We start from the raw sequence: 13,067 nt of genomic DNA on the forward strand, positions 1-13,067 counted from the left end.
ACACATGCACACAGAGCCATGAGGCAAAGACAGAGAAACCAAAATTACTGGTAGTAGGCATTTAATGCAATCATTAGCTAATCCAATCATTAGCTAACAACAAATCTTATTGAACACAGACTGCAATGGTCACACATGACAAAGACAAGTAATTCAGGAAAGTAACTAAACAAAGGGAAGCAGCTGTAGCAGTGATAATAACAAACAGAAGCAACAAAAAACCCTGAAGAGGGAAAATACCTGATTTCCAGATTTGTTACATTATAATACTTAAAATGCCCAGTTCTCAACGTAAAATTACAAGACACACCAAGAAACTGAAAAGTATGGTCCTAACACAGAAAAAAGCAGTAGATAAAGCTGTCCCTGAGGACACCCAGATATTGCATTTATTACATGAAAACTTTTTATATTTAGCAATTATACGTATTTGGAGAACTAAAGGAAATCTTGCCTAAAGAATTAAAGGAAGCATGACGAGAATATCAATAGAGATAGGAATTATTAAAAATAACCAATTAGCAAAGTACAATAACTAAAATAAAAAACTCGTTAGAAGGGCTCCTCAGCAGATATGAAATAGCAGAAGAATCAGCAAACTGAAAGCTAGGTCTATTAAGATTATCCAGTCTGAGAAATGGAACAAAAAAGGAAAGAGGACAAAGGAACACAGTCTCAGAAATTAGTGGGACACCATCAAATATACCAGCACATACATTATAGAAGTCCCAGAGAAAAAAGGAGAGAAACAGAAATAATAAGCAGTGGCTGAAAACTTCCCACATTTAATGAAAACACTATTTTGCACATCTAGCAAACTCAACAAATTCCATGTAGGATAAACTCAAAGAGATCTAAACCTAGGAGTATCATATTCAAAGTGTCTAAAGACAAAGACAAAGAAAACATGGCAAAGAATGGTGACAGCAAAAAGAGAAAAGTGATTCATCACATATAAAGGGTCCTCAGTAAGATTAACAGCTAACTTTTCACAGAAATCATGGAGGCCAGAGGCAGTGGGATGATACATTCAAAGTGCTGAAAGAATGACTGTCAACCAAGTATTCTATCTCCAGCAAACCCATCCTTCAAAAATGGAGAAATTAAGACATTCCCAGATAAATAAAATCTGAAAGAATCTGTTGTTGGCAGAGACTTGCTGTATTAGTCCGTTTTCACACTGCTGATAAAGACATACCTGAGACTGGTTCATTTATAAATAAAAAGAGGTTTAAAAGACTCACAGTTCCACATGGCCAGGAAGGCCTCACAATCGTGGCAGAAGGCAAAAGGCATGTCTTATATGGAGGCAGGCAAGAAAGAATGAGAGCCAAGTGAAATGGGTTTCCCATTATAAAACCATCAGATCTTGTGAAACTTATTCACTACCATGAGAACAATATGGGGAAAACCACTCCCATGATTCAATTATCTCCCACCAGGTCACTCCTACAATATGTGGGAATTACGGGAGCTACAATTTGAGATGAGATTTGAGTGAGGACATAGCCAAACCATATCACCTGCCATACACAGATTGAACAACTTATTTATTTTATTTTTTTTGAGACAGAGTCTCACGCTCTGTCGCCCAGGCTAGAGTGCAGTGGCGTGACTTCAGCTCACTGCAACCTCTGCCTCCTGGGTTCAAGCAATTCTCCTGCCTCAGCCTCCTAAGTAGTTGGGACCACAGGCATGTACCACCACATCTGGCTAATTTTTTTGTATTTTTAGTAGAGATGGGGTTTTACTGTGTTAGCCAGGATGGTCTCAAACTCCTGACCTAATGATCCACTGGCCTCAGCCTCCCAAAGTGCTGGGATTATAGGCATGAGCCACTGTGCCCAGCCCAGGTTAAACACCTTTAAGCCAAAAACCTGGATTTGAAATGCTCCAAAATCTAAAACTTTTCAAGTGCTGACATAATACTCAAGGAAAATCTTCACTGGAGCATTTTGGATTTGGGATGCTCAAATGGTAAGTATAAGGCAAATTTTCCAAAATCTGAAAAAAAATCTGAAATCTGAAATGCTTCTGGTCCCAAGCATTATGGACAAGAAACACTTAACATATACTAAGAGAGTCCTTCAGGCTTAAATAGATACTTGACAGTAACTCAAATCCACCTAAAGAAATAAAAAGCAGTAATACAGCTAACTACATATATAAATATAAAAAGCAGTGTAAGCATATTTTTGTATGTCACTATTTTCTTCTATCTTATTTAAAAGACACAAAGCAACAATTATTAAACTGTTGGTAAGCTTATAATGCATTGAGTTGTAATTTGCATGATGATAATACCACAAAGGAGTAGAGAATGAACAGATCTATACCAAAGTAAAGTTTTTGTATACTATTTGAAATTAAAATTTCAAATAATATTTAACTATATTATTGTAAATTAAGTTGTTAATTATAATCCCCAGAGAAGCTACTAAAAAACAATAAAGAAACAACAATGGAATTAGAATGGCATATTAGAAATATTTAACACACAAAAAGTAGTAATGAAGGAATAGAAAAACAAGAGACAAAAAGATGAAAAACAAAGAGCAAAATCACAGATGTAACTCCTACTTCATGAGTAATTACATTAAATATAAATGAACTAAATATTAAAATCAAAAGCCAACAAATGGAAATAAATGAAACAGAGGACAGAAAAGTTAAAAAAAACAACAAAACAAAGTTGGTTCCTTGAAAAGACAACAAAATTGGCAAACTTAGCTAGGCTGATCAAGATAAAAGAGAAGACTCAAATGGTTAAAATCAGAAATGAAAGGGGAAACATTACTGTTACTCCTACAAAAACAAAAAGGATTATAAGGGGATACTATACATAATTATAAGCCAACAAATTAGACAACCTAGATAAAATGGATGAATTCCTAGAAAAATATGAACTACTTAAGCTAGCTCAAGCAAAAATAGAAAACTTGAATAGACCTATTTTCAACAAATAAAGAGAATGGATTAGCAGAAAAAAACATTCCTGCAAAGAAAAGTCTAGTCTCAGATGGCTTCACTGATGAGAAGAATTAACACCAATGTTTCATAATCTCTCTTAAAAGCAAAGAAGAGGGAACACTTCTCAACTCATTCTATGCGACTAGTATTGTGATGATACCAAAACCAAAGACAACATAAGAAACTAGAGACCTAATATCTCTTGCAAATATAGATGGAAAAATCTCCAACAAAATACTAAAAAACCAAATCCTGCAACATATAATAAGTACCACATACTATGACCAAGTGGGATCTATCCAGGAATGCAAGGAGGATTCAAAGTACAAAAATCATCAATTCTTGTAATATACCATATTAATAGAATAATGAACAAAAACTACACACAAGATAATGTCAATAGACACAGAAAGAGCATCTGGCAAAATCCAACACCCTTCCATGATTAAAAACACTCAAAAACTAGGAATAGAATTTTCCCAACCTGATAAAGAGTATCAACGAAAAAACTCACAGCTAATATCATACTTAATGGTCAAAGACTGAATGCTTTCCTCCTAAGATCATTATATAGAAGGATCTAGTCAGGACAACTAAGTAAGAAAAAATAAAGGCCTCCAAATTGGAAAGGAAGAAGTAAAACTACTTTGTTCACAGATAGCATAACGTTGTATATAAAAATCCTAAGGAATCCACCCAAAATACTATTAGAGCAAATAAGCCAGTTTAGCAAGGTTGCAGGACACACACAAAAATCAGTATATAAAAAAAAGCAATTGCATTTCTATACACTACAATAGGTAATCCAAAAATTAAGGAAACAATTTATAACAGCATCAAAAGAACAATGCACTTAGAATAAATTTAAGAGAAAAAAGAAGTATGAGACTTATACACTGAAACTGTAAAATATTGTTGATAGAAATGAAAGACCTAAATAAATGAAAAGACATCCTGTGTTCATGGATTAAAAAACTTAATATTATTAAGATGGCAATACTCTCCAAACTGACCTATGGAATCAACATTGTTCTTATCAAAATCCCAGCTGGATTTTTTTTTTTTTTTTTGCAGAAATAGACAAGCTGATCCTAAAATTCACATGGAAATGCAAAAGACCCAGAATAGCCAAAACAATCTTGAAAAAGAAAAATGAAAATTTGAAATTTCCAATTTCAAAACTGACTACAAAGTTACAGTGATCAATAAAGTGTGGTACTTGCATAAAATGCAGACACGTAGATCAGCGGAAAACAACTAAGAGTCTATAAACAAACTCTTAAATTTTTGGCCAACTGCTTTTCAACAAGGGTGCCAAGATAATTCAACAGAGAACAGTCTTTTCAAAAATGGTGCTGGTATACCAGATGGAAATGACAGAGTAGAACTCTATCTCATACCAGGTACAAAAATTAAAATAAATCATAGACCTACATCCATAAAACTCTTAGAAGATAAATGTTAAAAAAAACTTCATGACTTTGGATTCCGAATGGTTTCTAAGACATGACACCAAAAGCACAAATAACAGAATAAAAAGATAAACTAGAGGTCATCAAAATTAAACATAATTTTGTTTCAAAGAATACTATTAAGAAAGTGAAAACACAATTCACAGAATAGGAGAAAATATTTTCAATGTATCTGCTATGGTTTGAATGTGTCTCTTCCAATTTAGGTATTGCCAGTGTGGTAGTATTAAGAGGTGGCGACTTTAACAAGTGATTAGGCCATGAGGGCTTGTACCTCATGAATGGGATTAGGTGCCCTTATAAAAGGAGTTGATGAAAGGAATTCTCCCCACTTGCCCTTATGCCTTCTGCTATGTGAAGACGCAGCATTCCTCTCCTCTAGAGGATGCAGCCCTCACCAGACACCACACGCTGGCAACTTGATTTTGGAATTTCCAGTCTCTGTAACTGTGAAAAATAAATTTCTATTCTTTACAAATTACCTGGTCTATGGTACTGTGTTACAGCGGCACAAACAGACTAAGACAATATACAATAAGGGACTTCTATCCCAAATATATAAAAAATGCTTACAACTCAACAATAGAAAGACAACACAATTAAAATAGGCAAAGGATTTGAATGAACATTTCTCCAAAGAAGCTATACAAATGACAAACACATGAGAAGATGCTCACCATCAGTAGGCATTAGAGAAAACAAAGTCAAAACTGCAATGACATACCATTTCATAACAACTAGAATGGCTATTTTTTTTTTTTAAGTGCTGATGAGGATGTGAAGACATTAGTGTCCTCATACACTGTAGGCGGAATACGCAGTCACTTTGGAAAATACTATGGCAGTTTCTCAAAATGTTAAACCTACAGTTACTGTATATCCCAACAATTCCATTCTTCATTATATTCTCAAGAGATATGAAACCATGTGTCCCCACCAACACTTGTCCATGAATGTTCATACCAGAATTATTCATAATAGCCAAAGAGTAGAAACAACCAAAATGTCTATCAATTAATGAATAAACAAATGCAGTTTATACATATAATGGGATGCTATTTGGCCACAAAAAAGGAATGAAGTACTGATACATGCTACAACATGGATGAACCTCAAAGAGTAGGTGAAATGAAAGAAGATAGTCACAAAAGGCCTTATACTGTATGGTTCCACTTTTATGAAATGTTCAGAACAGGCAAATCCATAGAAACAGGAAGTAGATTGGTGGTTGCCAGGGGGCCAAGGGAAAGGGATTAGGGAGTGAGTGCTAATGGGCACTGGTTTCTTTTGAGGGCAATAGAAATGTTCTAGAATTAGATGGTGGTGATCACAACTTGGTGAATGCATTTAAAATACCTGAATTGTTTACAAATTTTTAATATTTTCAATTTTATTACATACTGAGTAGATTCACAAGAATAGAAAACATTTAAAATATTTAAAAGCTTTTATGAAATGTCCAGAATAGGTAAATCCCTAGAAACAGAAAGCAAATAGATGAGTGGTTGACAGGGGCTAAGGGAAAGGGGCACACCTGAATTGTGCACTTTAAAAAGGGCATTTTATGCTATATAAATAATCTCTGTATATAGCTGTTATTTTTAAAAGGGGCATAAGGGCCGGGCACAGTGGCTCACGCCTGTAATCTCAGCACTTTGGGAGGTCGAGGCAGGCAGATCACTTGAGGTCAGGAGTTTGAGACCAGCCTGGCCAACATGGTGAAACCCCGTCTCTACTAAAAATACAAAAATTAGCCAGGTTTGGTGGCAGGCGCCTGTAATCCCAGCTACTCAGGAGGCTGAGGCAGGAGCATCGCTTGAACCCAGGAGGTGGAGGTTGCAGTGAGCTGAGATCATGCCACTGCACGCCAGCCTGGGTGACAGAGCAAGACTCTGCCTCAACAAAAGAAAAAGAAAAAAAAAAGAAAAAAAAAAGAGGGGCATCAGCTTCAAATGGGCATTTGATAGAAACTATAAAAGTAACTGAAAATATTTATAATGTATATATTTTACAGATATCTCATAAATAATTAAAGTCAAATAGTTTTGAGCACAGGCAGTATATCCCCAAGAACTTCCCTCCATTTTCTGCAAATTAATCTGTGTGAAATGCTAGGAAACATGTGGTGTAACTATCACGGTGATTTAACAAGAACAACCCATGAGGACCTTATAAAAATGCAACTTTTGCACTTTGAAATGTATTTTTGAGATTTTTTTTTTTAACTAGAAAAATGTACAAACCAACAGAGAAGTTGAAGACAAATTTAAAGAAAAGGTAACAACATTCAGCCTTTGGCCCAAAACTCTTTTTCAGTGAGGAGGGAAGAGTACTTTAAAGCCATCTGCAGCTTTCGAGCTACGAAGCCATGATGGGTACAACACGCTCAGAATCCTCTGTGAAATCGAAGGCTAATTATGTCTATTCATCAGGGCTGTCGTGTAAGCAACCTACCTCAGGAGCAGGCTGACATGCTTGGGGCTTGAAAAATTTGGTTATCAGCTCATTGCTGGTGCCCAGAAATTTTGATCTGGCTGACACACCTGGATAGCGGCCAGATGATCAAGAGAAAATGCCTGGTTCCCTGCTACATCCCTGCTGGAAGTTGAGACCACCAAAAGCAGAGGTCTAATTATACCATTCAGAACAGTGATGGTGAAACTCAGAGTGCTCTGGCACCCACATATATCCCTTTAGACAGTGCAGCTGGTGTCTGAATTTCAACCTCAGCACAAATTAATTTTTGATTACATTTTTTAAAACATTGTATGAACTATTTTTTTAACGTAAAAACCAAAACAACTACTGAGTTTTTAAGCAAGCACTTTTTAGTATATATTAAGAAGTCATTTCTAAAAGTAAAACAAAACAAAAACCAAAAACCCCACTAATTTTCCCAGTGGAACCCTGAAGAAATCAGAGCTGCTTTTGGCTCACATCTGCAGGGCTGAGTGTACGTTCCTCTGGGGGCCAAAAGTTCAAGGGCAATCCTCCCGCCTCCAGTCCTCCTTCCTTTTCCAAACAAAATATTGTCTTAAAATATTGGAGTGTTTCCTAGGAGTAATATTCCTGTCAGAAACTGGGTTGGATTATCTAAGAAAAAAATTTTTCCATTTCACTTAGTTATTATGCTCAGAACAAAAGGGATATATCATCCAAGCAAAGAGTGTTCTCCAGTCAGTCTTGTCTTACCAAAACAGTTTAAGATCATGAAAATAATTTTATGTCTAACAAACTTTTCAGCATGGCAACAAGAAATAAAAAGAGGTTACCTCCATGTACAGTTATCTTGATTAAGATATCCATAGAGAAAGCAAGCCACTCCTACGATTGCGGCCAGGAGAAGCATCTGAGTGTAATAGCCCAGCCAAGCAAAGTAGATTCCAATCTTCTCTCCATAATATTTCCTGAAGAAAGACAGAAATTATTTTTAGAAGATACAAATAATTACTCTGCAGCTTCATCCTAATATTAATTTCTGATTTTAAATAAAGGAGGCTTTAAGCTTAAACCTGACTCGATTCACCCTTAAAACATTCATTTTCATAGCAGACCCTGAATTCTATGAAACAAAAAGTGTATTATACATTATAGAAGAACTGATCACTATTGCTGGTTTGCCTGGTGAAAGTATATTAAAATACAGCAAGGGAGAGAAAAATGCTGATTATGGAATAAATACAGAGTATTACTATCATTCTTTGTAAAGATCAGCACTATTTTACACATTATCCAAAAGACTGTTCTTTATATGCATGAGACAAATGAACATGAACAATCTGCTCAGTTATTTGCTTTTACTTAACTAGGGAAGTTCCTTGGAGGAAATGTAACGTAAATCACAAATACAGTTGAGCTTTAAACAACAGGTTTGAACTGCACGGATCCACTTAGATGTGGATTTTTTTTTTTCAATAAAAGATAAAGCTAGTGTGCCTGCCTCTCCTGCCTCCCCTTCCACTTCCTCCACCTCCTCCCACTCTGTCACCCCTGAGACAGCAAGAATAACCCTCCTCTTTTTCCTCCTCCTCAGCGTACTCAATGTGAAGACAAGGATGAAGACCTTTATGATGATCTATTTCCATTTAGTGAATGGTAAATATACTCTTATGATTTCTTAATAACATTCTTTTCTCTAGCTTTATTGTAAGAATATAGTATATGATACATATAACATTCAAAGTATGTGTTAACTGATCGTTCATGTTATTGGTAAGACTTCCAGTCAACAGCAGACCATTAAAAGTTTAAGGGGAGTCAAAATTTATATGCAGGTTTTCGACTGTATGTGTGTGGGGGTGTCAGTGCCCTACCCCTGCGTTGTTCAAGGGGCAACTGCAATAATAATAAGAAAAATAATACTACTAATCTGTAATGGAAGTCTCTCTGACCAAAATTTTTGCAAAACTTACGTAAGAACGAAAGAAGGCAGGATGCATATGACTGAGAAACCTATCACCCTGTATTCCTTATATCTAGCTCTTCTATTTTTTCCTATTTTTTAAAAACTGGTTAATGGTATACTCTGGGGTAAAGGGGGGCCAGGTAGGCAAGATGAAAGAGTGCAGGCTGACCAAGAAGCAGTGCCAGAATTGTTCCTGAAAGGAAGGTCAAGTACAGTCAGGCAGAGTTTAGGAATGAAGAGATGGTTCAGGTGACTGCTGCTGTTGCTGATATTCCCCAAGACTGACTCATTTCTGCCTTCATCTTGATATGTAGAACAAGGAGATTTATTTCACTCTGAGGCCTGCGTGAGACTTCAGGCTCAGTATGGAGCTGGGCTGAACTCCTTAGTCTTAGCCTTGTGGGGACTCAGCTCTGAGCAAAACCTGGAGTTCTGGGAGACTTCAGACAGGAACATCCCTGGGCTGGACCAGCACACACAGGGAAGGTCTGAGACCAGCTCCATGGGTCACAGGCCTGGATGTAGGTCACATTCACAGGAAAAAAGGAAGAGCTCAGACAGACCTGAGGGTGGAATCGGGAGATGGGAGGAACACAGTGTGGTGATTTTCACATGACCGGAGCTTTACTGTCTAGCTCACGGAAGGCAGGGCAAACGGCAGGTTCAGGATAGAGCTCGGAAGAGAAGTCTGGCCATGGATTTGAGATGCCTTGGCCTCTTTTTGGTTATGCTCTCTGTAATAAGTCTTCATCAGCCATCCATCCTGGAAATGCCATATTTAAATTGGAAAGAATCTTAGAAGTTGCCTGGGCCAACCCCCCAATAATAAAAAATATCCTGCTGTGTTTAAAGAGCTGGTCAGGCAGTCTCTGCTTGGTTATTTACTGTGACAAGGAGTTCAATACTTTCTAAGGCATCCCTGTTACATTGTAAGCAAGGCCAGAAAGATTTTTCAAATCTTAAAAGGAAATCTGTTTCTTAGTTCTTGCTGAAAAGCTGGAAATAATGAGGATTCCTTCAAATGCAATATTTTCTGATCATTGTCCCTCTCTGCCAAATACCTCCCAACTCTTAAAATCCATTTAACACAATTCAGCTTTGATTTTTAAAATCAAAGTTACAAGTACATAATCATTAAATAGTCTAATAGCTCTAGAAGGCTGGTTATAAAAAGGAGCAGTCCCCTATCCCCTCACCTATTTCCTGCTGCCCAGAAGCAGTCACTTTAAACTCCTATAGATGCTTAGAACATTTACTTTCCTATCTCTAAATAACACGCAAGAAGTGCTGCTTATTGATTTTTCAGTTTGGTGCATCACCTATTGACTTTCTATTCTGGAAGATGTGGATTAAGCTCTCTTTCAACCCCTTGCCTCATCTAAACATCCACATCGCTATTCCTGTCATCCTCACATAGTTACATATAACTTTTAGTTAGATTAATAGTCTTGCTTTACATTATTATGATTCTATAAACACTATTCACAGCTGAATCAAGTCATTGCTATAATTACTTTTTCCTCCCTGCTCAGTATCTTGTTCTCCCTAGAGTTAATAATTGTCTTGATGGTTCATTGCTTAGTGTTGTGTACTTATCAACAATTCAACCCCAGACTCTCCCCTAATGTGTCACTTTCTCAATAGTTTCAAACACATGAGATCATCTATCAGTTTCAACTCCTTGAATAAATGCCCTCAGACCTCTTCCAACCTTGACTAATGACTCTCCAAGCCCCGCCACAGAACTGTGTCACCTGGGATCTCTCTGTCCCTCTCCCTTGTGCTGGCATTTCCTGTTTACTAACTCTTAGGTCTTCCTTCTTGGTGGAGCACCTCCTCCATTACCTTGCACATCTAAACTGTGAAAATTCCTCATACTTAACAGTTTGAGCATATATAAAGTTACATATATATGGTCAAACTTTCCTTAGACATGTGAAGTTACTGCTGTCTTTTAGTGTGTAGTGTCATTGAGAAGCACAATGCTTTTGAGTCTTGATCCTTTGTATGACTTTCTTTTCATTTTGCTTTCTAAAGGCTAGCAGGATCTTCTTTGTCCCCAGTGTTCTGAGCCATCATGTTGGAGTGACTCAGTGGCTCTATTTTCATCCTCTAGGCTGGGTACTCAGCAGGCTCTTTCCACCTAGAGACTCATGATGTTTAGTTCTTCAGATACTTTTCCGGAAGTACTTCTCAGATTTCTTCCCTACATTTTTTATCCTCTGGTTTCTCACACTCCTATTATTTATACATTGTACCTCCTGGACTGATCTAATTTTTTATCCTTTCCCCCTTTTCTATCCCTTTATAAGTTTTGCTCTATGCTCTGCATAATTTCTTCAACTTCATTTTCTAATGGCTTCTATTGGTGTTTTTCTGTCTAATCACATTTTCAGTTTCCAAGAGCTAGATTTTATTCTCACACAATCCTTTCTTCTAGGATCCTGCCCTTGTCTTGTGAATACCCTATTTTCTTTTATTACTCTGGGGGTGAAAAATGGGAGTTTGGAGGGAAAACTTTTCTTTTTCACCTGTGCAAAGTCTAGTTCCCATAGGTTGCTGTTTCCAGTTTGGTTTGCTTTTTGGGAAACCAAATGGAAAGAGCCCATTTTCCCTGCAGTAATCCCTGGGAACCACAGATGAGGTTTAATAGCCTGAATGTTCAAGGGGTTACTAGTGAGAAGCAATGAAGGGAAAGAACATGTGGACCAGGGACAGGGGACAGTTAAATGCATTTCCCCTAGCAAAATATATTTAAAATAGTCACGAAATTTTCTTTACTGAAGCAAAAAATAAATAAAAAATAGAGCACATAAAAAATGATTAAGAACCCATCACTCTGCCATCAGATGCTATTGGCTTAACATAAAAGGAAATTAATAAAATGGAAACTTCACATGAATGTCAACCTCAAATATTTACATATGTACAAACATTTAAAATCTTATTTTACAGGGTAAACAGAGTTAATGAAAGTGCCTCTTCATGACTGTAATCTCAGTGATTGAATGACAAGGGAATCCAAGTATGACCACATAAAATAAAGAAATCTCTTATGAAATAATGAATCTAAGCAAGGATTGTTGATAGCTGCTATCATCACAAAAAAGAGAGACAAATGGACATTATATACCTTCTGATATAAGTACCCAACTCCACGTATAACGTATTCTTGTATAAAATCTAACCTCAGTCAGATTAAGCTTCTAGATGAGGATCCAATTACTTAGCTAATGCAAATACACAAATTATGTAGTCACAGCAAATACAGAGGAACATGTTCAACAACACCACAGGAGAGAATGAAATCAGCAAAACAGGGAATGCAAAGCATTCTTTCAACAACAGCAAGGAAAACAGGAAATAAACAGCGAAACTGAGACCAGAAGAAATTTGAGAGATTGTATTAACTGCAACCTCTGGACCATGTTTGGATCCTGCTTTGAACTAAAAAACCATTAAGTTGTTTTTGGGACAGTAAGGGAAATCTGAATCCTGATTATCTGACGATATTAATCTTTTTTTTTTTTTTTTTTTTTTTTTTGGAGACAGGGTCTTACTCTGTTGCCCTAGAATGCAGTGGCACAATCATAGCTCACTGCAGCCTCAAACTCCTGGGCTCTAGCAATTCTCCCATCTCAGTCTCCTGAGTAGCTGGGACTACAGGTGTAAGCCATCATGCCTGGCCTTTTTGTTTTGTTTTGTTTTGAAGACTGGATCTCACTATGTTGCTCAGTCTGGCCTCAAGCGATCCTCCTGCCTTAGCTTCCTAAAGTGCTGGGATTAGAGGAATGAGTCACCTCACCCAGCCTTCCTTTTCAAAAGAGGGTATTCTGGTTATGTTTAAAAGACACCTTATTTAGAAATAGATGCTAATGAAATGATGACATTTGGAATTTGCTTCAAAATGATCCAGTGGAGTAGGGAGGGAAAGAAGTGGGAGTAAAAGTGAAACAAGATTAGCTATGAGTTTATAATTTTTGGAGCTGGGTGACAGATGAATGCAGGCTCTCTATGATACTCTATTTCTGTATATATTTGAAATTTCCCACGGAAAATGTAAAACATAACATATATTCATTTGTTTAAAACTTTCACTTTTAAGGTCTAGTAGTTTTCTCAAGTAGGTGGCAAGTGCATGGGGCATTGAGACACCATAAAAAAACAGGTACATGACCCAGGCAGACATGAAGTTAATTTTCCTCTCCTCTTCACTCTCC

General features: G+C 36.8%; 1 protein-coding gene across 6 annotated transcripts in view; it reads right to left on the reverse strand.

Annotated features, from left to right (window-relative positions):
• The window catches only part of ANO6 (anoctamin 6), a 225,571-nt gene that overhangs the window by 64,415 nt on the left and 148,089 nt on the right, over positions 1-13,067 (reverse strand). For all 6 annotated transcript variants that reach the window (XM_033222339.1, XM_033222341.1, XM_033222340.1 and 3 more), the window contains one exon: positions 7,715-7,849. In XM_033222339.1, the coding sequence (XP_033078230.1) occupies positions 7,715-7,849 (135 nt within the window). The remainder of the gene's footprint in view (positions 1-7,714; positions 7,850-13,067) is intronic.

This window comes from Trachypithecus francoisi, unplaced genomic scaffold, assembly GCF_009764315.1.
Source record: "Trachypithecus francoisi isolate TF-2019V2 unplaced genomic scaffold, Tfra_2.0 Lachesis_group11, whole genome shotgun sequence".
Lineage (NCBI taxonomy): Eukaryota > Metazoa > Chordata > Mammalia > Primates > Cercopithecidae > Trachypithecus > Trachypithecus francoisi.